The sequence below is a fragment of the Neltuma alba genome, unplaced genomic scaffold, assembly GCF_004799145.2.
Source record: "Neltuma alba isolate B1F8T4 unplaced genomic scaffold, ASM479914v2 tig00012163_pilon, whole genome shotgun sequence".
NCBI lineage: Eukaryota > Viridiplantae > Streptophyta > Magnoliopsida > Fabales > Fabaceae > Neltuma > Neltuma alba.
In genome coordinates, this window is record NW_021636710.1 from 101,615 (window position 1) to 128,938 (window position 27,324).

At 37.4% G+C, this 27,324-nt stretch overlaps 2 protein-coding genes and 1 pseudogene across 10 annotated transcripts; 2 read left to right on the plus strand and 1 right to left on the minus strand.

Moving 5' to 3' along the window:
• The first annotated feature begins 4,520 nt into the window (after positions 1–4,520).
• On the plus strand, positions 4,521–8,393 carry LOC114723954 (UDP-glucuronate:xylan alpha-glucuronosyltransferase 1-like). Of its 3 annotated transcripts, none has more exons than XM_028910210.1 (5): positions 4,521–4,596; positions 4,781–4,861; positions 5,607–5,816; positions 6,142–6,752; positions 7,207–8,393. In XM_028910210.1, exons 2-5 carry the CDS (start codon positions 4,794–4,796, stop codon positions 8,235–8,237), a joined length of 1,920 nt encoding a protein of 639 aa, XP_028766043.1. In that variant the 5' UTR covers positions 4,521–4,596; positions 4,781–4,793; the 3' UTR covers positions 8,238–8,393. The 3 variants fall into 3 exon arrangements, with proteins under 3 accessions (XP_028766043.1, XP_028766046.1, XP_028766045.1); XM_028910213.1 differs by having other exon boundaries at positions 4,544–4,596; positions 4,786–4,861; XM_028910212.1 differs by lacking the exon at positions 4,521–4,596 and having other exon boundaries at positions 4,623–4,861.
• An 89-nt stretch (positions 8,394–8,482) lies between these two features.
• On the minus strand, positions 8,483–11,767 carry LOC114723937 (probable pectinesterase/pectinesterase inhibitor 51; annotated as a pseudogene).
• Positions 11,768–13,749: 1,982 nt separating this feature from the next.
• LOC114723952 (zinc finger CCCH domain-containing protein 38) lies at positions 13,750–20,828 on the plus strand. Of its 7 annotated transcripts, none has more exons than XM_028910205.1 (6): positions 13,750–13,905; positions 15,026–16,077; positions 16,268–16,680; positions 17,549–18,669; positions 18,841–19,823; positions 20,499–20,828. In XM_028910205.1, exons 3-6 carry the CDS (start codon positions 16,313–16,315, stop codon positions 20,526–20,528), a joined length of 2,502 nt encoding a protein of 833 aa, XP_028766038.1. In that variant the 5' UTR covers positions 13,750–13,905; positions 15,026–16,077; positions 16,268–16,312; the 3' UTR covers positions 20,529–20,828. The 7 variants fall into 7 exon arrangements, with proteins under 7 accessions (XP_028766038.1, XP_028766037.1, XP_028766034.1 ...); XM_028910204.1 differs by having other exon boundaries at positions 15,026–16,060; XM_028910201.1 differs by having other exon boundaries at positions 15,026–16,680.
• Positions 20,829–27,324: the final 6,496 nt, after the last annotated feature.

Sequence of the window (27,324 nt, forward strand, 5' to 3'; positions counted from 1 at the left end):
ACTTGGGTCCTATATTAAGGACCCGAGGAGTATATGAATTTTGTTAAACGCCTCAATAATTGAAGGCTGGAGTTACAAGTATAACAATCTTGTCTTCTTATTTTCTAGTAATTTTGAGCTCTGCACGTAAATTTTATCCATCTGATTGTCATCCAAAAGTGACGTGAAGGGATATGGATAAAGACAGGAGGGAGGATAAGGAAAAGAACAAGAAATAGATATAGAAATGGGAAAGAGTTAGTATCAAAGAAAACTGGTGGCAATGGGATAAAACAAGTGGCATAAGAAACCATGGGTGAGAGTGAGACTGAGACATGTCACTTTCTTTCTTTCCCCAAATCAAAACCTCCCCCAATTATCAAAATGGTCCATCCTCTACCACCTTTCCCTCTCTGCTTTTATCATTTCATGGCCACCTCGTCCTGTTTTACGTGTGTGCTATATCTGAATTCAGACAGATAAGATAGCAACCTCGTCACCCCTGTCTTCTGTCTACCCACTAGTGCCCTTTCATTATTTCCATCAAGAAAATATAATACTACCCCGTTTGCTAGTTGCTACCTTTTTATTGTCCCCCCCCCCCCGGGGGGTAAATTCGACATATTTCCATGTCGTTTATGCCGCCCAACCATAAGACCCAAAGAATGACGCTGGATTATGCTGAGCCCGACCCAACATCATGATGGGCCCAAAACGAGGCCCAATACAATGGGAGACGCGAGTCTTCGGACTCGCTGTTCCGATCGACTGACAACACCTGTTGCCAAGGTGCCTTTTTTATTTTCTTTAGTTCGAGTTTCTTTTACGGTTTCATTCTCTCAGACTTTGTGTTAATGCATGTATCCGTCTGATTTGATGTTACACGACTGCCATAAAAAAAAAAAGCTTGTCTTTGAGTCCCCCCCCCTTATGATCGTAACATGTTTCGCAAAATCCGAAGCATTTGAAAATTGAAAGTAGGTCGGTACTCAGTATGCTATTAAATTCGATGGCTTTTATCCTAGATTATAAGAAAAGGACTATGATTCAAAAGTATTGAGATTGCTTAGCCGTGTTTTATTCATTTCTTTATCGGGTAAGCTGTGGAGCCGATGAATCATTTCACTTCTTTTGACCAGACCCGCTCCGCTTAGATATTTGTAATTTTGTACTTGTATCGTAGTTGTGGAAGAAAGAAATATGAAGACTTGCGGATGATGTGGTCCAGCCTGGACTGAGGGACCTAGTTCATTGTTCATGCAAGATGCAGCTTATGCGTCCCATTTCCTATTTGAAATTATAAGATCCTACTTTTGTATTCGTTCTTCTCCTGGGTGACGACGATGGAAATTGCTAAGCGATTAATTCAATAACAAAGATGCCCAGTATTTTGGTTCCTATTTTCCTCTGCTTTCCCTGATTTGTACGCTCATGGTTCCTTAAAGGTACGTGTCATAGATTCTGTAATTCATTCTATGTATCAAATTGAATTAATTTCTATAATGAGTTAGACTATTATGCCACGATGAGCCTGCTTAGAAATTAACATTGAGTAGCTTCCTTTGATCTGTGTTTAAAATATAAATATCATTTCTATGGAACTATTTATCTATATATACTTTATGACAGGTTCATTGACCCATAAATCGAGCGTCGGCACGTCAAAGCCTCCTCAACCACCACAGAGAGCTCCCCTCGATCCGTGGACTAGATTACGTCTCATCAGGCGGTTTGTTCCTCGTAAGAAACAAAAATCTGAATCTGGTTTGTGATGGCTGTTGATGTAATTGATTCTGCGTGTTACCGTTCAAATCAGCTTTTTGGTCTGCATAAATCTAGTTAGTGTCAGCCTCTTATTTTTCTGAGGAAAGTGTTCCTACCTATGTGTGAACTAAACGAAATCGTGAACGAGAAGGGAAAAGAAAAATCCGCAACTACTTCCTTAATTATCTCCCCAGGTGCAATTTCTCATTTAAGGTTTGCATGTCAAAAGATCATCATCATGATTGAACAGACATTTAAGAAAGCTTCTCGTTTGAGAGAAACCCGGCGCCAAATTATGTTACCTTTGCACTTTGCCCGTTCGTCTGGTGTGAGGAGCAATCATCAGCATTGTAGCTGTTTGATGTTAAAACATTAAATCTCAGCCTATTTACTGTCATTATTTAACAGGGAGTGGCCAACCAAGTGAACCAACTTGTGTCGGAAGGCCACCTTTCTTGCTCCAGTCATGCTTTCTTGCGCATGCTTCATTGTGGGACAATATAATAACACCACCTTTTTTTTATTTTATTTTATTAGTTTGGGTAGTTTTTACTTCTCCGTAAGGGATATGCTTGAAAGTTGGAAGTGGACCAAGTGGTCCTTCCACTGACTCTCCGAGGAAAAAAGGAGTTTACCCAGCACTTAAAAAAGTAATCTGCCTCATCTCTCTCTTAAGCTATATATAAGCCCATAAGTATTACACGGTACAGTGTATGTGGCTCATTATCAACGAATAAAACACTGTATTCAGTCTCAGAACGAATAACCTATATATATTATTAGGGCATTCTCATGCATGGTCTGTATGGAGTAGCATGGAATACGTAGCGATGGGTACAAGTCTGTTCGGTTATAATACAACCCACCTCTTCTACCTTTGACTAAGTGTCTAGACTCTAAATACGTTATTGTATTTTTAGTCATAGTTTCAAGATTTTGATGATTCGTTGCATATGAGTAATAACTATGGAAATAGCCCCAACCCAACCATAAAATGGGTTTTCAAACATTTTCGCTAGTCTTTCTTTTTTTAAAAAAAAAAAACAAAGGAAATGCTTTTAGATCTCAACATCTATTCCCCTTACTACATATATAATTCTTCACTTCAATGAAAAGAGTAGAGCCAAGGTATAAAGCAGAGATGTTTGAATGTTAGAGGGGAACAGGAGTGGTCAGATGTTGCAAGGTTCATTTGCCGATTCATAAGCAATCTTGTTCTTTTGATGTCGATTAATTGACCTTGTTGTAGTATTGACGGTATCTGATGGGGATAAAACAATGGAGTTAGGTGAAATAGTTGATAACATGACACTTAAACTAATATCTTCAATTCAAAGATGGTTAATTAATACTTATGCTATAAGAATGAAAAGCATAATAAAATACTGAAACCTTATGAATGAATTGTCTTTGTTAGCTATTTGTTTGCTGATGTTGTCACAGCTAGCATTCCTTCAAATGAAGATGAACTTCCTTCGCAACACTCAAAAAAGAAAGCATTTGCAAAGATATATGGGAGTCTGGCCACTATGGAAATGAAATTTAAGAAAAGAGAATGAGAGAGATGTTCAAACTCAAAACATGGAACTCAGCAAAACCAAACAAGTAAATTTTTTTTTGGGATAATATGATGCCTAAGCTAATAAAGCGTTGACAATAATTTTACTCGTTTAAGGCTTCTAGCTATCAGGTCTGAAAAAAAGAATAGCTATGAGATTTCACGCCAAATTTGACATTGAAAGAGAAAATTGGTCAGCTTCGTAGTTTATTCTAAATAATAAAGAACATTTTTCTTAAAAGAACTTTGGCTTTTCATGAACCAAATGTTCAGACACTCTTTTCCATGAATTTAAAATCAATTTAACTATTATATTAAAGTTTACCTTCCCCCTTTTTCTTACAAAAGTTTACTTCTTTAATAAACGATGAATCCATAGGATAGTGTGATATATATATATATATATATATATATATATATAAATGTTGGGATACTTTTGCCAAATTTTATGATATTAGCATGACCAGGGCACTTTCTTTTCTTACTTTCGAATAAATTGTAAAATCTATCTTAAGCTATCTGTACCAAGTATCTCACCCGGGAAAAAAAAAAAAAGAGGAAAAGGACAGATAAATCAAAATAGGAATACATAGTTAATCTCAACTTCTGTTTTTCGGCATGGAAAGGGCAAAATGTAAACAAGGTATATAATCCTTAAGTGACCAAACAAATTTTTGGTGAAAATTTCCGATGATCTCTACGTAATTCCACAGCCATTCAAACGAAACAAAGCTGATGTATTGCACGTTTTCCTTCTTTCTTTTTTTTGTTTGTTTTTGCCAACGTATTGCATGTTTTCCTTATGACTCGAGTGGTCAGATGAAAATCTTTAGTTCATTTAAGTGCTATCATCCTTTGTGACTTAGGAGTACAAAGTAGGATGGTTTTCACCTTTCACCCCTCCTTTTTTTTCCTGGGGGAGGAGGGGTGTGTTCTTCAAATTGATGAATCGTAAAATAAAAGGAGTACAGAAAAAAGAAAAATGAGGAATAAGAATGAAATTAAGAGATGAGGCAGGGTTGGTGAGCCAAGGCAAGAATGAAAGAGAAAGCAGAGATATTCTGAAAGACGTTACTCAGTTGATGTGTCCATTTTGACTCAAACTCCTCAACTATGCCATCAACAGTCCCTTTCCCATCTCTCTCTTCTTCACATATTAAAGCTTCGATGCTTGTCTGATTCTCCAGATTTTCCTGCTACTCTTTCTACATTGTAATACTAGCTTTTACTTGATTTCTGGATTTCAGAATTCCACCAGCTTCTGGCCATTTGAGCATTGCAGTAGTTGAATCCCGGTACTATATATTCTTGTTTTCCTACTTCGTGGACTTTCAGTTTTCATATCCATAGTTTGAAAACTAATTGGATATGGTCTCTCGGAATTTTGATTGCTTTTGAACCGTTGCTTTGAACAATGTTCTTTATTGCGATAGATTTTTAATGCCTCATAGTTACAACAGTTGATTTTTGTTTGTGTAGACCAGATGTTGATATGAGAGGTGCAATAATGGGTGCTTCTCCTCATGCCGTTGAAGCTAGACACCGCTTGTCTACTTCCGTGTCAGTTCCTTAATCTCTCCACATTCTGCTTAACGTTTCTTGTCTGTTAGTATCATGAAAATAACTTGAAAGTAACTGCATCCACGTTAGGACCATAGTCTCTCTACATTCTTCCTTTCTCTCCACATCTCCACATTCATAAACATCGTGCTTGGTTTATTCAGAGACTTCGCCAAAGCTTACTAGCAGCGAATGTAATAGTATGTTATAGGCACTACCCTCTATGTTAGTTCCCAGCCGTTTATGTTTGTGTTTTACCCTATAGGCCTAGAATCCATCTTTTTTATATTACATTAATTGCAGTGCGGGGTTATAATGCAAGCTTTCTGTTTACTCAACTGGTGAAGATGGAAGAAATACTGTTCCCAGATTTGGCTTTATGGGATTCCTAGTATTTTTTAGTGCTGTCCTGTCCTTCTCAGCACAAAGAGGTAGATTCAGAGAGTTAACTTTTAGTGCGATCCGTACTATTCTGCAGAGCTTCACTGCAAGATGAAGACCTTTTATCTTAAAAATATTTGTTATTTAAACTCAAAGGAAGCCAATCAGCAAGCAGTCTTTATATCAGCCTCAACTCTCAACTCTCAACTCTCAACTATCAACTCTCAATCATTCTTTAATATGGCAAAAATATACTAATTATGTATCCTTTTTCCACGTCACCAGTGCCTTGTTATTTATGGGCAATATCTCGTCACAAGTATACGTATATAAATTAATTAGTTGTTGAATTTCTACGTGGCAGTGAAGACTTGTACAAACGAAGATTGCCAAGAAGTAAACTCAGAGATGACCTGGAGAAGCCATTACACTTGCACATCCAAGATAGGAGCCCAAGATGCAAGTTCTCTTTCTTGAAACTCATCCTAGTATTAATCATTTGTGGCACTTCTGTAACGCTCATCTACGCTCCTGAGGCTTATAATGCCAACAACTTAGCCAGCTCTAGCTCTCGGTATGATCATCCACGTACCCCCTAAAAGTCTATATATACACATACATACATATATACTACTCCTCCGATCTTAAATATAAGACCCATTTTGTAGTGTAATTTGCATGAACGAAAACATTTGTAGTCGGTACCAACATGGATGTACCAATTCATGTCTCTGGTGGATGATTCACAGTGCTCCATTTATATTAAACTGTGATCCAAGAATAGATGGTGCAGTAAAAGTTTCCTATCAAAAGATGCTTTTACTTGAATTGGCATCGTTCTATATATCTTTCGGCTTTTGTCAGAAATGATAATAGCACATGCCAAATTTTTTGACCAGGTGGATATGGGGTGGTTCCGATTCTCGGTACATTTCAAATCTGGACGTCGATTGGGATAACACATTGAAAATCACTGGGAAGTTGATTAAGAAAGATGAATTCCAAGGGATTGGCCTTCTTAATTTCAATAAGAGTGAACAAGGCCACTGGGAGAAGCAATTTCCTGATGCCACCCACCATGCTTTGCACCTGGACTATGCTGCAAGAAACTTGACATGGGAGTCCCTTTACCCAGAATGGATTGATGAGGAAGAAGAGGAGCAAGTTCCAGTTTGCCCGTCTCTACCACGCCTTCGATCTCCCAGAACAAGGCTTAATCTTATAGCTGTGAAGCTTCCTTGTAGAAATGGTGGGAATTGGTCTAGAGATGTTGCCAGGCTACATCTACAGCTGGCAGCCGCTGGTCTTGCAGCCTCTTTCAAAGGCAATTACTCTGTATATGTCCTTTTCATTACCAATTGCTTTCCAATTCCAAATCTTTTTACCTGCAAAGAACTTGTTGGACATGAAGGGAACGCTTGGTTATACAGACCAAACCTAAGTGTTCTAAGACAAAAAGTCCAGATTCCTGTAGGATCCTGTGAACTTGCACTTCCTATGAGAGGCAAAGGTAATTTCTAGCCACACTTACTCGAGACATAGACTGCATCATGGTGTCCCGTGGACACAATAGCTTCACATAGGCTTTGACAAAGGACACAGGACTACTCATGAACCTGCCTTCAGTAACATCTTTTGTTTCATAATCATTGATTTCTTTACCATGCTTTCGCATTGCACGTGATACCATTAAAAATTCATCTATAATAGTTGAAGAGTAAAAAGGCCAATTAAGAGGGGCTGTTTAAACTACAGTTTTTTATGGGAAAAAATGCTTTATCCTGCTTACACATTGCACTGAAAAATTTTCTAGTAACCAAATTGATAATGAAAAGACAAGTCAGAAACTTATTTTCCTGTAATTGATTTAGCTTATTTATCTTTGTTATATCAAGTTGAGTTAAGAATCTCTGTTTTTTATCAAAAAGCTGATATGAATTTAACTAAATTGAACTGGAAAGCAGAGCTGGTTTACACGGGGAATGTTCACAGAGAAGCTTATGCAACAATTCTTCACTCAGCCCATGTTTACGTGTGTGGAGCTATTGCTGCTGCACAAAGCATCCGCATGTCGGGATCAGCTCGAGATCTCGTCATCCTGGTGGACGAGACAATTAGCGGCTATCACAGAAGTGGCTTGGAAGCTGCAGGGTGGAAAGTAAGAACAATCCAGCGGATCAGAAACCCAAAAGCTGAAAAAGATGCATACAATGAATGGAACTACAGCAAGTTCAGATTATGGCAGCTCACAGATTACGACAAGATCATATTCATCGATGCAGATTTGCTTATTCTGAGAAACCTAGATTTCTTATTTGGCATGCCAGAAATTACAGCCACCGGAAACAACGCCACATTCTTTAACTCAGGCGTCATGTTGATTGAGCCATCAAACTGCACATTCCAACTTCTCATGGATCATATCAACGAGATTGAGTCCTACAACGGCGGTGACCAAGGATATTTGAATGAAATATTCACGTGGTGGCATCGAATCCCAAGACACATGAACTTCTTGAAGCACTTTTGGGTTGGTGATGAGGAAGAAAAGAAGCAAATGAAAACCAGACTGTTTGGTGCAGAGCCTCCAATCCTCTATGTGCTTCACTATTTAGGTGTGAAGCCATGGTTGTGCTTTCGTGACTATGACTGTAACTGGAACGTTGATATATTTCACGAGTTTGCGAGTGATGTGGCTCACAAGAGATGGTGGGAGGTACACGACGCGATGCCTGAGGTTTTGCAGCAGTTTTGCATGTTGAAATCGAAGCAGAAGGCACAGTTGGAGTGGGATCGAAGGCAAGCTGAGATAGCAAATTACACAGATGGGCATTGGATAATTAAGGTGAAAGATGGACGCTTGGAGAAATGTATAGATAATCTGTGCTCTTGGAGAAGCATGTTGCGACATTGGGGAGAGAGCAATTGGACCGACGATGAATCTTATACTCCAACCCCACCTGCCATCACCACACTGCCTCTTACTGCTTTATGATTTGTGAGTTTCAAGTTTTTCGGTTTGTTCTCATTGTCCGATCCCCGAGTGTTAGGAAATTAGGATGAGGGATACCATTTCCGCCTTGGTTGTTTCAGTCTTTTAGAGGACTTTCTCAGATTTAATGGAAAATAATCGGCTCACCCAAAGTTATCCTCAAGTTTGTCCTCTGTTTCTTGCCGTGTGGAAATTCAAGTCCTGTCGGAACAAGTGATGGACTTCGGATGTGGACTCTTCAAAAACTGACAAGTGGAAAAGACTTTAAATAATGAATGGGCCCTTCAAGTGAAAGTACAGCTTTTTCATACCAAACTTCTAACGGGTTTGTTGACTCTCGTAGTTGTGGTTTCAACCACAACGCGTCCGAAAGATGGCAAGAGCCAGCAGGGTGATAAACTTATATTCGGCATACAATTCTGCCTTCTTGGATCCTTTGTAATACAAATTAATTTAATTATATCGCTCCAGTCAAGAGACAGGGGCTGTGCTAATTAATTTGTCCTAATTTCTTTTAAAAGGAGAAAAAATCGGAGAGGAAGAAAGTGTTCGTTTGAAGACCTCCCAACATGTGCTGGGGAGCCTCATACACGGCCCCCCACAGAGCACTAATTAAATCAACTATCCTCCATAGTCCATGCATACACTCGTCCCCTGTGATGCTCTGTTTCTGTCACATCCATAGATGTGTTTGTGTGTATATATACTACTGCTCAAAACATGTGAACGCTTGCACGTACAAACATAAATAGTGAAATTTACATATGCATTCTTTAAAATATCGGAGGACCTTCCCAGCAATAAAGCTCTCAGAGTTCAGGCTTCGTATTCTTCTAACTTACATCACTGTTGGAAAATGCGCTACACTCCTCAATTATTAAAGACATCCCATCAACTAATTTCTCCCGTACGACGACTTCGCTGATAGGATGGAATCCAATGGCTCCCTTGAATGAAGTTGTCCACCGAATACACCGACACATGTTGGTGTGGAATTTCACTACTCCAGGCCACTCTTCGACTCCGATCAGCACGAGGACCGGCGTTGCTACTCTCCCCGTAATAAAGCGTGTCCAGACCCAAATCACCGTCCCAGGCCATCCAACCCTCCGGCGAGATGAGAGCTTCCAACACAGAATGAATGAACACCGTTCTTGAATACACCTTCCATGGCCTCCCCAGGAAGTTCCTGTGCACCTCCGGCTTCTTCCGGTACTGCGCCATGTACTCCTTCGTCCCGGTCACCACGCACCTATAAAATATAAAGCCTGTCGATTGCGCTGGGTCCGTTCTCCCATGTGCTGTGACTACATTCGTCTCCCCTGTTTCTGGGTTGCTCTGTCTCGCACTCAATAGGATGGCGCACTCCTGGAAAAAAGAAGCCGAGTTGCCGAAGATCACGTCCACATTGCCTTCAATGCGACATGATTTGTAGAATTGGCGAAGTGAATGAGCGTAAAGAGTGTCTTGGTTCCCTATGAATTCCACGTTTTCCAGAACAGAGAGATCGCTGTCTGATCTGAAGGCTACGGCTTGGTGAGCATCGGCTCCTGCCGTGTTCTGGATTGTCAGATTCGTCGCCATGAATCCATCCCCAAGAACTCCTGTCCACGTAATTAATTTTCTTGTTAGAAAGATCGTGAAAATAATTAAAAAAGGGAACAGAAATCATAAAGTCACATGACTCAACGTGTTCGTAACCAAAATGATTCAACTCTCGCATTAATTATCCACCCTCGGATCGCACATTCTGTGATCTATCCCTCTCTGACTTGTTCTTTTTTTTCTTGGGTCAAACACTCGTTCTTCTCTGCACATGGAAAGAGACTCAGGATCCTATTATCTTCAAGAGAAAAGCAGACTTGCTTCTATCTCCCACGGTTTCTCTTCTATTGCTTGTACTAGCACATCTCTTACAAGATCTGTTCAAGTGTAACTCGGCTACCAGATACAATCGTCTAACGTCCTACATAAAATAGAGACAAGATTTCAAAAGACATTTTTTCATAGACTAGCTTTTCACCCGGGGGGGGGACTAAAGTAGTATCTATTATTGAAAATTTTATTTTATAAAAACCTAATCTGCGAGAGCTAAATTGTTTAAATGACTGAACTTGCATAATATTTGTTTTTTGTCAATGAACTGCATAATATCAAGTAATGTAAAATATCATCCGTTAGGGTTATTTGTAAATGAATTTTATGACGAAAACTTAAAAGTCTTTCTTTCTTTTTTATTACGAATAAACAATATAATTGTGTTCTATTTAATTTGTTAAGGGTCTACTGATAGATTTTCCAGCCATGTTCAATGAAAGTGATCACGGGAACACAGGAGGTAGATGGAGCAGGTTGTCGTGTAGTTAAATTTGGACAAAACACACAACCATACAATTAGCAGACCTACAGGAGCACACTGAAACGATCGAAAGAAAACAATTAAACTGATAATTTGCGTCAGATTTCCCACCATGTAGTTTGCATCAACAGACGACGGAAAACAATTTTCATTTTTCAGAAAACGATGAACACAAAGACATGACATAAACTCACCAACAGTGGCGGAATCGTAGGTGGTCATTCCAGGCTGACCAACATGCGCAGATCCAGTGATGATGGTCTTCCTCATTCCGTCGCCCAAAAATATCACATTCTTCTTCTCTAACGGAATCCTAACAGTTTCCTCGTAAACCCCTTTCTTTATATATATCACAAACCTCCCTTCACTGTTATCCGGAGCGGCGTCAACGGCTTCCTGCACCGTCTGGTAACACTCTGTTTCCTTACAAACCGTGACGTCCGCCTTCAAATTCACCAGGAATCCGCCCGTGTACCCAAACCCCTTCTCTTTTCCAGACGGTGGCTCCCAGAAACCGTCGCGCTCCGTCCTCGGCGCCTTCCACGACGCCGTGTCGGTACCAAAGACGTCGTACGACACCATCATGCTCAGCGCGTTGCTGGAATACTTCGTCAGGGTGTCCAGGAAGGCCAGCGTGTCTTCGATGGAGGCGGTATCATTGCCGTATACGTACTTCAACCCGGAGAAGCAGCCGAACTGGTAGGTCAATGCAGCACTCATCCAGGCGCGTGCGTCCTTGGTCTTGCCGCCCGGGAGGGCGTCGTTGACGAGGGAAATGCGATACTCAGAGTCGTGCAGGATGGTGAGGCAGCTCTCGGCGGCCCTGGTGCGGTTGAGATGGTCACCATCGTCGGGCAAGGAGTCGAGGAGGGACCTGATCTTAGATTGAGCGGTTTTGAGGTTGTTGGCGGAGACGGCGATGGCGGATTGGATGATTGAAGCGACGTTTGGTTAACGGATCGGGTCAAAGAAGAAAGGCATGTTGAGGGAAGCGGGTGGCATCGCAGGCGCGCTGGATAGATGGGGAGCCACAGGAGACGGAGGTGACGAGGAAGATGAGAAGAAAGAAGTAGAAAAAGTAGAGTAGGCCATGAAGACGCAGTGGATATATTATTAGAGAGTAGTAGTAATTAATTGCAGGAAGAAGCAAAATGATGGAGGTGAGAGGTAGATGGCGTTATGTGGGGAGCTTATTTGTTCGGATACTGATGAAGAGTGGGGTTGTGAGAGAATGGTGGGGATATCCCAAAATTGGATGGCGCTCGTTTATTATGGGTAAACGGAATGGTGTCGGTAATATTTAGCCTCCTGTAAAGCTCGACTTTACAGTGGTAGGATTTACTTACCACGTTGAGACTACGTGTTGCAAAATTTCTTGGATATATGTCTGAACTATCAACCTAGGACCTGTTCAGAGGTATCTAAAACCGTGGTTTTAGAAGCACTTTTTGTAAAACGAAATAATCTCCTCCACATATTTATTTCGTAATCTGTAAAAACACTTCTGAAATCATGGTTTGGTTTCCATCCAAACACACTCCTAATAAACTCACGAAGCCTTATGATGCTCAGTGTTCACCCTAGTGGCGCTAGGATCATCTTTGAACAGTCCTTTAAGACTTCTTTTCTTCTAGCTGGATGATCATCCTCGAGAGCTAATCTCATCAATCAAATCCTCAAGTCGTCGTATCATCCTAAAAAGAAAAAGCGTCGGTTGTCTCGAGCTTGTTCTTTTTTTGCTCTGAAAAAACAAAAAACTTGACATTTCTTGAATCAATTATTGCAGATGTCATTCACAGGGTCAAATACGACACTGAGCACGTAAAAATTGAGCAAATGAAAAAGGAAGGTGTGAATATAAGGAGGAGGCCGTGAAGGGGTTACTTTTGCCAAATCAGACAGAATAGAAATGCTAAAGGTGAAAATATAGAGATACACTAAATGGGCATGCATATTTGATAAAAATTAGATGGCATCGGAACTAACATTGTCACCCCGTAATGGGATCTCATGCATACGCACACATATATAGATATGTGGCCGAGTTGTTAGTGGGTCAACTGCCCCCCCGCCCAGTGAATAGATAAGTCCGTGATGGCCGCGACGCAGTCCCCGAATCCCTCCCCCCGCCAGTCCGCCGCAAATAAACTCAAGGAAGCGTTTCATTAACAAGATCGGCGTTAATCAGCGAGCTTAGATCCGGACACCTTATTAGACCTATTATAAAATATAAAATAAATATGTGAAAAGAATTTATATTTATAAGTGATTTTTAATTTCATGCCAAACACGATCATCATCTCCTTTTTTGCCTCTCGTATTGACTATTGTCTCAATCTATCACCTGCTTTCCTTCTTCAATTGATTTTATTTTTTCTACTTCTATTTTTTCAAAAAAAAATAAAAGAAAATTACACATTTAAAATTTTTTAACGATGTCATGATTTTTTTATCACAATAATCAAATAACTTATAATATTTAAATTTCATTTTTTAAAGAAAAAATATTGTTTTTTGTACACAATACGTGTTATTTTTAATCCAGAGAAAAATGTGGCTAGCTCTCCGTACCAAATTCAGACCCAATAATAAGTCGCCCTTTTTTTTGGGTGATAACAGGTCATCTTCTCTTTGGGCCAGATTTTACGAATGCTTAGAGTTTGAGATTCCACACCTTCATAATAATATCTTTTATTTTATATTGATATACCAATGATTTTGGAAAGTGGTGAGAATGGTTTTTGCTGGGATGAAAAGGAAACAAAAGGAAACTACTCTTTTGGCCATATAAGAAAAGGGTAAAAAACCACGTTGAGGTGAAAAAAGAGAACAGAAGATTCTAAAATAATAGTGTTATTATTATATATTACCTCTTATTCTAAATATAAAAACTAATTGACTAATTTGAATAGATTAAAAAAAATTTAAATTAGTTATTTGTAATAAACAGATATTATCTTTCCTAAAATATTTTTACTAATTAAATGTATTAGTTAAAACTACTATTATTTGAAAGGATTACTTTAAAATAAATAAATAAATATAAAAAACAAATTAAATTAGATCTTATATTTAAAATTAAAATAAAATTCAAACAACTATCCAATGATCCAACGAAGATAATAATACCCGTGTTAATGTTGGCGAAAACGGCATAACTCACCACGTTGGAGTACCTCACTGCCTCGCTTGCTACTCCGAAGCTCTGTCTCTCGAAAGGCTGGGGCATGGCAAAATCACGCGCCTCTTTTGGCTCCCGTCAATGTTATCAACTCTAGGGTTTCTCTTTGGACTCTCTGCTATAACTAATTTGTGAGTCCTGTCTATTTTCCTCTACTTTCCTTCTTCGATGTGTAATCTAGGGTTTACGACATTCTTTCTTTTACTCTGTGAACATTTGTCCCGGTTGAAACTGTTGTTTTTGGACTTCTCGTACAGTGAGTGCAGTGTTCAACTCCCTTTCATTTCAAATTTTAAGGTTTTATCCATGTATAATGCAATTTCGGTTTCAAGACTACATCTTGGATTAGGGACGACTGGGTTATCTATTTCTGTGTGTATCTTTTGTTCTTCAGAATTTAAATATCTGATTGAGGCAATCCCCTCGTAAGTTTTTCTTGGCCATTTCAACGTCTTACCAGCTAGACGACGGAAAAAGTAGTTATGGATTAGGAAGCTTAGGAATTATGATATGAGTAGCGGTTAGTTTTACTGTTTTTTTAATGTCTGCTGATGTCTTGCTGGGTCTTCACATGGAAGACTGGCTACCTTTGCTACTTGTGATCTTCCCTTTCGCGAGTATTGTACTTAGCCTAGAGTAGTATGACTTAGGAACCACTGAAATTATTATGGACTCTGATAAATTTTGTTAGTTATAGACTAATAATAAAAGACAGCAAGTCCCTGTTAGTGTTTCATCTCCTTCTTTCGTTTGCTCTGATTTACTTCTGGTGAAACATGTCCTTCCTTTTCTGTTCTAGGATTTTTGGTGCAGAATTTAGAATTCTGAAGATTATATAGCATACAACTGTTGGATTTTGATATGGCCTTTGGTCTTGGTTATGATTTTATTCTTTCTTAGTTCTTATTTGGGAACGATCTATATATGCATATACTTTTGACAGTTGGGATATGGTGTCTCTTGGACATATGTAGCCTTGTTTAGCCTTGATCCAAGTATGAAGTCACTTTGTATGCTAAAGTTGCCCAAAGGTTACTCACCTGATATTGATGGAAGAAGATTTATATGGTCACTCACACCTCTTGACCTTATGATTACATCTTTAGGGTTTCATCTATATTCCTACCTTGCTTGTCTAGATGATAAGACATTAGGTTGTAGGTTAGGCACTTTCCTATGTGCTTTAGTTCTCTGTATCTCAGTAAGAGTACATTTTCTGAAGTACTAATATGAGATACAATTTTTCTGCAGTAATGTCATGTGATCAGTGCGTGAAGATGTTTCCAAGTTCATTCCAAGTAGCTGGTGTAAATATGTTTCAAATGGGATTTGGTCCCTCTACAAGATCGATATTGGATATTTTACACATTAAACAATCTATTTGGAAATATTGTCGGAGTGGAGATTATTTCAATATAATCTGAGATAGCAGCATAAACCACTGGCTAGTTCTCAAACTGGAAAGGGTGTTTCACCTTATGTAATAAATTTTTACCGGTAGTGCCAAATGTGCATCAAGGACAGCCATTGAAGAAATCAATGCAATAGATGTCATAGACAGATCAATCTGCTTTTGAGTGGTCAATTGTTGAGTTTTACAGTTGGGGAGACTTTCTGCAATTTATGAGTACAAGTGTTGTAAAGATATTATACGATTTACATTATATACAAGGTTTTTTTTGGTCATTTTCCATGGACAATATGAAGAGACTTTGGAAGATTATTGGGAAGTTTGGAAGTGCTAGATTCTTTTGTTTGTTTGATAAAAAATTCAAAGCGCCTTTGTTGTCTTGCCGTTAAAATCACATTGAAATTATTTTTGAGAACTTGTATCAGTATGCTTCGCTGAAATATTGGACCTATTGGTTGTGAAAGAAGCTACTACCACTCCTGATGTTTATGGTTTGCTCGCCTTATGAAAACTCGCGTATTTATGGGGTCTAGGGATCAGTAACAAAAATTGCCGTCAAAAAGTTAGTCATTTGCTTGCTTAGGTTTTGAAATGGACTTATTTTAAAGTTAGTTGTATCAACCTATTCTAGATTCCAAAGAACATAAAATAGAGTTTTCTGTGCTTAGACTGACCTATGGCATGGGTAATGTTGACTACTTTAGGGACCCTATAAGTATCTTGACTCAATTAGTTTTTGGCTTCTTCGGGTGACATGTCCTTCGTTGTTGGAAAAATGTGTTAAAAGTTTCATAGGCTAAGAAGTAACTAATGATTGTTAGTACTACACATGAGAAAAGGAGCTGTGTCCATGTCTGATACACTTCAAAAGTCAAGTTAGTACGAGAATTTGGTTAGAATACCAGCATTGTTACTTTTACTGTGATGTAATGATAAGGCATTTTTTGTTATTAGTTGTCAGCTGTTTTCTTTCCAATAACATGTTTTCTTGCTTTGGTGAACCAAAAAAGAAAAAACTTGAAAGAAAAATCGGTTCAGATTCCTGGTTTTTGGTGATTTATACGTTGATGTTTCTAATCCAGCACACTGCATTAATCAGAGGACAGCGACAAGTCTCTAGGAGTGGAATGAGTGGAAGTGGCAGAAGGCGGTCCTCAAAGTGGGATTTAAGAGATGAACCTGAGTTTGTATCGGACAGTAAGCAGTTGCGATCTGGGTGGTCCTCTGCCAATGTTACTGGTAGCAATAGTTCGAAATGGTCTTATTTGGAAGGGAATGAGAAGCTAAAACCTAATTCACGATTACCATTCAAGGAACCTTTTTCTGGAGGCAGAGTTTCTAATAAGGATGATATCATGAATAAAGAATATAATAGGGATTTGGATACCAAAATGGCTTGGGACGCAGATGAAAGCTATGGAATGAAAATGTCTCCAGGGTTGGAGGAATGGAAACGTAAGAGGCGCAGTCATTCCCCAAAAAATGGTTTGGACAGGTCGGTAAGATTTAAATCCCTACTCGGCATTTCTTTACCAATCTATTTTCCAATTTAATGAAATATGGAATGTCATGAAAAGTCCACAAATAAACAATTATGTGGAATTATATGCTAATTTCCTTAAGTCTTTAAATTTGTTTATCCTTTCATCTTGTTGCATGTTGTGCTGCTATTCCAATGGGAGAGCTGTTTACACTCAACCAAAACAATCTGACACCTCTGAACAATGTTTTCGGGAACGGAAATTTATTTTTTTTTTTTTGGGGGGGGGGGCGCTCAAATGTCATTGCTGGGTTAAAGACTTGTGTTTTGTAGATCATGTTCGTAAAGTTGTGTTAATTAGAAAATCAATTTATGCTCTAATAATATGCCCTAAGATTGACGTCATTATATAGACTTTTTTGGGCAAGAATATGAATTATAAATTTAAGTTCTAGCCAAAAAACTTATTTATGGCCAATTCATTTGAAATTCGGTAGGGATGGTCAACAGTTTGTTAGTGTGTCAACTCTCACGTCATTGTCAAATGAACCTGACTAGGAAAAGCTTCAAAGCCGAAGTTAGCTTTTTTCAAAAGATGTTTTATATCAAAAGAACTTTTGAGATTGTGCAAATAAGGTGTATTCTGTATTTCTTCCTTTCAGTGTCATTCTTGAACTTTTTGATTGCTCTCTAGTTTGGATCTTTGACGGTTAATTGGTCATTGATTTGAGGTTATTAAACCAAATACCCTTCTCTTTGCAGTACTGTTTTGAATTTATTGGTTATGATCTTTAGGGTCATCATAATGTATCAGCTCTAATTTTTGTTGATGCAGTGTCTTTTATTGATTGCCTATCCTTTCTTTGGATGTTGTCATATTTAGGAGTAGGAGCCGGAGCCGGAGCCGGAGCCCTGGCCATTGTTTTAGGTGGGAATCAGGAGTCAATGAAAGAAATAGAATGAGAGCTGGAGGATTGCCACAACCATGTAGAGATTTTGCTGTTGGAAAATGCAGAAGAGGCAGCCGTTGCCATTTTCTTCACCATGATGATCGAAATTATGAGGATGGCTGGGACAGTAGAAGCAGGAAAGATGGACCTCCCAGATATTCCACTCCCTATGAAAGCAGGGACTATTCTGCCAGGAGTGGAAGATCTAATGAGACCTGTATCAATTTTGCGCAAGGCAAATGTAGAATGGGAGCATCTTGCAAGTACGTGCATCATAGCAATTCTGATGATATGAGCAAAGGAAATGTAGATGACTCAACTAGAGAGAGGGAATTTGATCAAAGGCACAGAGAGAGTTCTTTTGAGCGTGGTGGTGGGCATGAGCCAAACCGTTTTAGTGATACTCCCTGCAAATTTTATGCAGCAGGAAATTGTCGCAATGGTAAATATTGCAGGTTTTCTCATGATAGGCGGGCATCTAGAAGCCCCAATCGAAGATTAAGAGATGACAGATGGGGGAATAATCCAGGTGGAGATCAGACATTGGATAGGCCAAGAGGGAGTAACCCAGTCAGTCCTAGTAGAAGGCTGAGAGATGATAGATGGGGTCCAGATGGTAACATGGTTGACATGGATAAGGTGTGGGATGGTCCAAAACTGAATGATGCTGTCGCTGTCTCAGATGCAGCAAAGCTGGGTGAAGATAAGAGTGGAAATATGGGTATACCCGAACCTGGATTCGCTACTTGGCCCAGGACTGATGGATGGAATGGTAATTTAGATAACAACAAAGTGTATGCTGAGCCACCGTTTGTGGGTGACAAGAAGAAAGAAGATCAATGGAAGAAAGAAAATGCTGGTGTTACCATGGGTGCTCCCCAATCAATTGGGACTGACAAATGGCTTGTTGATGCAGAAATGTCTCCTGATTGGAATTATGGGAGTGGATCTTCTGCGCATATTGAAGACAAGAGCGGGCAGAATAAACTTGGTTTGACCCAGGGTGGTGCGTATTCAGCTGCCTCTGAACATCACAGGTTACAAGTTGCTCCAGGTAATTATCTGCTTGATGTTTCTGGAGGTTAACGTCATCTGTTTTTAAATACATCTTATAACATGGAAAACCAAGATTTTAAGGATATTGCTATTGCATTCACAAGTAATGATAAGACTGTCATTTAGGAATCTCCTGGTTCTTACATAGACAATTTTTCAATTCTGTCAGGACTCAATCAGAACTCACAGAATGAAAATGCTTTGCGTCCTTCTAGCTGTAATGTGGCTGGACAAAGTCAAGGGGCAGTCCCTCTTGTTCCTCCACTTGGAGGGATAGCTGAAGTTATACAGAACCAAGCGTCTTCTGTAAAAAAGTACAGTGGCGAACCAAATATCATGGATGCAAGCTTATCACATGTTAATACGATAAATACTGCTCAAAACATGGTGAGCAATGAACAGCTTGCTCAACTTAGCAGCCTCTCAGCCTCTCTGGTTCAATTCCTGGGAACAGGTCAGCAACTTCCGCAAATTTATGCTGCTCTAAATTCTCATGACGTGAAAAACATATCCTCCCTAGCCAACGCTGAAGCGTCTGGGGAGCCTGTTTCCAGTGCATACATCAAGCCTGATCCTGTTATTGGATCCCGGAAGCTGTATGATCCAGTGAGTGACGGTATGGAGCCAAAGGATACTGATGCTGGTGGAATCACGCCTGCCTTTTCTCCTAGTAAAACAATTGCTGATAGTTCAGGGAGACAACATCCTGGTGATTCTTGTAAAACCTCAGAAGAACAAATTGTCAAGAGTGAACATTTAATTCTATCGCAGCCTGGTCAAAAAGTTGAAGCCAATAAGGCAAACAATGAAGTGGCATCTGAGGAAAGGCAAGATTCTCGAGCAGATGATAGAAATGCAAAAGATAACGGTCCTTCAGAAAATTTGGACCAAAATGGGCCTGATGAGGCAAAGAAGACGAAGGATGTGAAGGGGATTCGTGCTTTTAAATTTGCTCTGGTTGAGTTTGTTAAAGAGCTTCTGAAACCAACATGGAAAGAAGGTCATATCAACAAAGAACATTATAAAACAATTGTGAAGAAAGTTGTTGATAAAGTAACTGGTACTATGCAGGGGGCTCATATCCCTCAGACACAAGAAAAAATTGATCACTATCTGTCAGTTTCAAAACCAAAGCTTAACAAACTTGTACAGGTCAGTTTATTTGCATGTTGAAATTATACATCTGACGGACTTCAAGTTGTTGTCCCCATCTAAGTTGCTTTTCTAGATGCATGTGAATTTTGATCTGGAAACTTGTATAAAGCTTAACTTGATGTTAATAGTGCTTCGGGAAAGTTGTCTAAGAAAATGAGTTTAAATCTTGAGCACAAGTTTGTGTTCCCTACTGATATTCATCATGCATAACTGACCATAAAATTTAGTCTCATTATCATATGAAACAAAAGTAATTTTGGGAACCGATTTTTAACTTGAACTATTTTCTTGATTATTTCACTTTCATTTCATAGTGTAATTATTTTGTTAATTTAACAAATAATCAGTAAATGACGTATTCAAAGGATGAATATCCACAGCATATCAAAAATCTTGTTTGTTTTCAGATTTTTGCTTCTGTTTAATTGTTGCGGGTTTCTAGCTTATGTGATCTCTAATTTGTTTTGATCTTCATGTTTGACCTTTTTTCTTGCTGAACGTGTTACCATCTTATAGCTGAAGTCAAAGTATTCTATTTGAATGATGGAAATATGGAATATATGGCAGCTTCTGAATCTAAATTTGCAATTGAGATAGGTTTTTTTCTTCTGTCGAAGTCTATCAAGCTGATGATAAGTGATAACTTGGTGATTTTGTTTCCTTGTGTTGCAGGCATATGTTGAAAAGGTTCAGAAGGCTTAGTGCCAGTATAGGAATTTGGCCATCTAGACTATCGTAATACATTGTGATAGGGGTTATTATCTTCATTGTGTACTATATTTCAGTACCTCGTAGATTTTTGTTTTGTCGGTGTCGTAGTTGATGGTCGATTTGAGTTTCTTTACAGCTATTGCTGACAGACAGGGATTATTTATTTTCACTTTCTGATAACTTCCCCCCCTTTTCTTCTGGGAAAAATTTTGGGCGTCTCCTGCTATCAGACATTAGTTGCCACTTCAGTTTGAGGCTAATGTGGGATTTATTTTACCTGGATGGTGTTAACTTCAACGCTTTTTTTTTTTTTTTGGGGTAAACCTCAACGACTTTTAGGCCTTTTCGGTGCGTGCTTACGTCCGAAAATGGAAACTCCATCCACCTGCTCAATATTAATAGGAGGTTCTTATTATAAATTTTAAATAGCTAATTTACAGATAATTAATAATTAGTTAAAATTAATTAAAAATAATAATTAGGTTAGAAATATATTTTTGTTCCCAAATACTATGTTTTTATGATAAATAAGAAAAAGGATGAAAGAGAATGTGTAAAAAATGTGATAAGAAAGAAATAATTAAAGGTAATATTGAAAAAATTCATTAAATGTAAAAAAAAAAAAAAAGAAACCTTAAATGGAAGCTCAAAAATGGATTACACCAATTAAATTTAAAGCTTGTAAATAGAATGAAAGGAGTGTGATAATATAAAGTCATACTAGTTGTTAATAAATAATTTTAAAATATTAAAAAAAATTAGTTAAATTGGTTATTTGTAATAAGTTTATGTTGTCTTCCTTGTAGTATTCTTGGTAATCATATACTCCTCCGGTCCTTAATATAAGATCTAATTATTGAGTTGGTTTTGGTCCTAAATATAAGAGCTGTTTCTCATATTTATCAATCTTCTCTAAATTACCCTTATGGATACTCCCTTAACCATAATCAAGTAGAAGAGAAAGAATGGGGTATAAAGAAAGATGATTATGGTATTTTAGGAAAAACGTGTCACATTTCTTATAATTAACTAACTTACCTAACTTCCTTAATTTAATCAAATTAGTTAAATAGGTCTTATATTAAGGACCGGGGGAGTATATTAGAATGTAAACCTTTTAATATGTATAATTTTTATGAAAGGTACTTAGAGAAAAAATGAATTGGAGTCTCATATTTAAGGTCAAATTAAATTTTTAATGAGTTCTTATATTTTGAATAAGAGATAGTACTATTTATAATCATAAATAACTTGGTTATTTTAAACTATGAACTGCTTTAAACTATGAAATACATAAAAAAATGATGTTAGAATATATGATAAAATTATTTGGTCAAAATTACCAAAGTAGCCGGTAAATTACATTATGATGGCGCCATTTTAGTCCCAATTATTATGTGCGTACATTATTGAGAGGCAGTAAAATGCGCAGGGTCTGGTTATCTCTTGACCTACTGTCTTCTCGAAACTTTTAAGAGGTTTTTCTACCATAATCAATCAAGTATAATTTCCACAATCAGGTCCCAGTGGATAAATTTGAAAAGTACCCTATATTTTCAATGGGGAATTTTCCCCTCAATTTTCAAAATAATTTGTTTTTTTAATATGTTTACTTTCACGGAGCAGCGTTATCTATGCTCAACGGAATATTGCTTTTAAAAGGATTTTTGGTGGCATAATATTTTCTTTTTTGGAATTGCAAAGGCAAACCCATTGTTTCTCATATATTAGGTGTTTGACCCCTTCAATTTCAGGATAAAAAGGACGATTGGCACCACTCTTCTTTGAAAGCATGTTGAGAGCTTCCATGGAATCCGAGAAGAGTTGAACCACCTATCCTGATACTACAATAGTGGTCCACTTATTTTGGTACTACAGTAAGATAATATTATCGACCGCTTTCGAATATGAGCCCAAAGAAATTAAAATCAATATGCCAGCAATAGAACAAACTCCCGTCTGATTTTTGGTGACTCGCGTTTAATTTAATATCAAGCCAATGAATTTTCTACATGTCCATGATAACGCCAGAGAAGAACAATTATTGAACTGCAGACCCCCGTTTTTCAAAAGACAACGGGACATAATCATCACACAATTGTCTTTATCGTGTGAAAAATCAATCATATATGGTTCTGGCGTCATTAATTACAAATTACGACAATCTCATTGCCATTATACAAATCACCGGCACTATTCTATTCCATGCTTCTATTTTCTGTTAAACAGACCACGGTTTGAATGCGCATTTATTGCCAAGTGATTATCCTATCATTATATGCGCTTAGCAATACGAAGAATTAATAAAGTGTGGGGTTTCATTGATTGTGGATCGATCAGAGACTTCCATATCAGTGTCCATTTCACGATAATACATTCCAATTCCTGCTCATTATTTGGTTCCATATTTTGAGCAACAATTGGTACACAGTACAGATTACACTAAGATATGTTTCATGGTTTTGGACGTGTGTGAAGCCAAGAAAAAACAAATCCCCGTCTGCATTATTGTAATTTTAGTTTTCAGCCTCAAGTCTCTCTCTGTAAATCTCTGATTACTTGTCATTTTTCTCTTTGAATTATTTTCAACCTCCTCTTTGATCACCACGCTCATTAAATACTATCTCTAATCCTTAATATAAGAATTGGTTGACTAATTTAAGTAGATTAAAAAAATTTGTTAAGTTAGTTATTTGTAATAAACATGTGTTGTCTTTCTTAGAATATCCTTATTAATCATGTGTAGTAGCTAAAACTATCATTTGATGAAACTTTTAATATGTATAACTACTATAAGGATTGCTTTGAAAAATAGATAAATACTACCTCCGGTCCTTAATATAAGATCCTATTTGACTTTTATTTTGGTCCTAAATATAAGATCCCAATCCATTTTGTCTCTCATATTTATATATATTTTTCAAAGTAACCCTTCTAATAATGATAGTTCTAGTCAATATACTTAATTAGTAAGGATATTTTAGAAAAGACAATATTTATTTAGGACAAATAACTAACTCAACTTACTTCTTTAATCTCCTCAAATTAGTCAACTAGTTCTTATAATTAGGACCGGAGGTAGTATGAGAGACAAAGTAGATTAGAATCTTATATTTAATACCAAATTAAAAGTCAAACTAGTTCTTAGATTAAACATCAAAATTTGTACCTTTGCATGGTCATCATTTCATTAGACCAAGATGTTTTGGCCTTTTCCTATGTAATATGAGTGATTTATTATGCTTCATTGAGTGATTGATTGGAACCGGATAACTACTATTTCCTTCCATCCCGATTATAATAGCTAATTGGGGTATCTATTTTGTTTTTAAATTTAAAATCTCAAATCTATCTTCTAAATTTATAATTTTCTCCAAATTATTCATATTGTTTTCATGTATAAAAGGAGGTTTTCATGAGTAACAATAAAAAATAAGCATTTCAGAGAAATCAATTTGTATTTATTATAAATAACAAATTGAATTAATTTTCTTAACATATATAAATTATTTATTTAATTTTTATATTTAATTTGAAATTAGAGGTAATAAATACCTACGCTTAGGACCATTTTTTTATTCCAATGCCTTTACGAGTTACGACAATGCATGTGTCCTTTAACATTGATTGGTTTATTGCCATGGAAATAATGAATATCAATAACGAGTCGGTAATTTATCGATTATTATGAAATTCCGTACCTTGTTTTTATTTCCTCTGCCTATTGAAGAATTAATTCGTGGCGCCTCGTTTGTTTGCATCTATATAGTAAAATCTTGTTCTCTAGTTAGATCAGTCTAGTACGTAACTGGGGAGAAAAAAGGATTAGCCGAGTAAGAAAAATGATTAATCATTCATAATTTAACGAACAAGATCGATTTTTTCATCTATGTTGGGCCCCCCAGGGTCATATTCAAAGTGGGGAAGACCCAGCTGGGCTCAGTAACGATGAGGTAAATATACATGAGAACTATACACTAACAGCAATTTTATCTTATATACCTCTTTTTCAATCCAACTCTATCCAGAATTAGACTTTTCCTATTTTCCCACATCAAGTCTACTCATATTTTGATATATATCCCAACAAATTAAAGAGGGTTTGGATTTCATCAATTTTAAATATGCTTAATTGCATAATTAAGGTATGGTGGGATATGTATGACAAAGGGTGAAACTTGGTTATTTATTTATTTTACTTTTGATCGTGATTGCATGCCAACCAGAATAGCAATGAGGTGAAAGGGAAAGAAAGATGATGGTTACAAGTCCAAAGGAGAGCTTTCCAAAGGGCAAGAATAGAGGAAACAAGGATAAAAGGCCCTTTGGTTCTCTTTTTCCCAAAATGGGAAGTGTGAAATTACTCAGTCTAAGCAAGTCAGTGAGTCCAGACTCTGAGGAGTCTAAGCATTTTGAATTCAATGACAGAATTAATGGTGGTGGTGGGGAAAAAAAAGTGATATTAATGCATGGCGTGTCAGATCTGACCCAATCCTCCTCGTAAACGTGTTCTTCCTTTTATACTCACTCTTGTCAAAAGCTGCCTAGTTCCCCTTGTGATATGCCCATTACCCCCAACACCCCCTTTTATTATTATCATGCACGTTTATTCAAAGCCCTCTCTCTTTCTTTTTCCCTTGTAGATTTCAACTCTGTAAGTTATCTCCACACTTTCCTTCCTGTTTGTGTTTTGGAGAAAACCCACTTATTACTTCAATCCTCGTTCCGGTTATTTCCTCTAAAAGAAAGCACGCATTGTTCAAATGCAACCAGAAAACACTGCTAGCTGGTGTGTGTATATATATGCCATTTGGTCATTCTCCTTTTCATTCGAGTCTCGTAACTCTGTTCTAATTGTGCGTCAAAGCAATCCATCGGATCATCATTATGAGGTGTGTGGTAGGTCCACTTTGTGATTATTACTTTTTGGGTTTCGGTAAGTTTTGGCAGCAGACCTTTATATAAAAAATAGATATAATGATTCTTGTTGACTATAAAATTTAGCTGATGCCACCCATAAATTAAAATTAGATGGATGGAACCCTATTCACATGCTTAATGCTTTCTTCTTGTCCACTAAGCTTAGCTGCAACATACGAACATAACACGCACATTCACACGGATGAAGCAATAAATGCCATTCATGGCGCAGTAATTCGTGATATATTAAATGAGAGCAAGTTAAAGGACTGCAGAAAGAAAGAAAAATCAAAAGAACGTATAGATAAAGAAAGATCGTACGAGTTTTGAGGGCCAAAAAATCTCCATTGTTCATTAGGGATCAAAGTTTGTTTTTTTTCAGATTCTCACAAGAAATCATTAGATATAGTTTGGCCATACTTCTGAGTAATTAGATCTTCTGCAGCTATTGCAAAACTTATCTGCTACATATGCTCAACTGCTATAAGAAAGCTTATGGTAACTATTTCTTTTCCTTGTAATTTTACTATTCCTTTTGGTTATCTGTATTTTGAATCTAAAACAATAAAAGAGGAGAGATGATCCGATCATGTCCCTTATTTATATATATTCTTTGAATCCGAACACACACGCACGCACGCACGCACGCGCCTCTTAGTTCTTGGTACCATTATAGTCTTGTTGACCTAACTTCTTGCAATAAATCCTGTGAAAATTAGACGACTCTAAAAGTCCAAGCCACGATATATATTAATAAACTTGCGTCTTAGTTCATAACTATAATACATTGATCTATCGCTTGCTGATCTTATAATATAATTAATTTTCTGAAAGGAAAGGAAGAATCTGTAGAGAGCATAGGGAGCTTTTAGTTCAGATGACGATGGTGGGGTCCTTAGTACCAAAACCCAAGTGATGAAACCCTAGCCATGAGATGGAATCAATGATTACTTTGAGCATGCGCAAGTGTATATCACAACACAAAATTATAACGTGTGTTTATACATAGGAAAGTGAGAGCAGATACGTGCGTGTAAATGTTGTACTTGACGACTGAGAAAATGATCACACAACCTCGTCCCACCGTCTGATCATCTCAGCGGTAAATTTTTGTTTTTCAGGTTTGTTGGCTTCTGACTCTGAGGATGATGCTTGCGTGAATCAGAAAACATATATCCTAACTACGTTTCTACTTCACCCAATAATATTTTCGAAGTTTCTCTATATATGAGACGGTAAATTAAAGGGTTATCTTAATTAGGTTTTTCCTACAAATTTATTCAATAAAAATATGATATGTAGCTTTTTTTTTTAATGAAAAATGCTTAAGACTTGTGCTGATTATCCTTTAATGTTCGATGCAGCTTTGGAACTATATTCTACTTTTCAAAAGCATTTATGGCTTTAGTTAATATCAGTGTAGGGGAAAAATTATGTTAGTCAATCAACGTTACTATATATATAGATATATAAATTAGATGAGACCTTGACTTTGAATTTTCATTCCAAATATTCCGTTTGGGTTATTTAATTGGGGAATGGCACACCAATGCTCAACGAAATTATCTTGTTTAGATTCGTCATTCAGGAAAAAAGAATTATCTCTATGTTAATCTAAATGACATCAGCAATTCGACTTGCACCAATGAAAAGCGAGATATAAATGAAACAATTAGGCTTATTCCTGAAGTTTTCCATATGTTCCATAATACTTATGATATGGAAAACCCTCTATATATGGATAATATATCACCGGCCAGCTTCTTCCTTTTTATAAAGATTCTAGTTGGTTTCAACTGCACGGCACCAACTTAAATACATGTTCATGGTGTGGTATAGGCTAATTTCATATTAATAAACACAATTT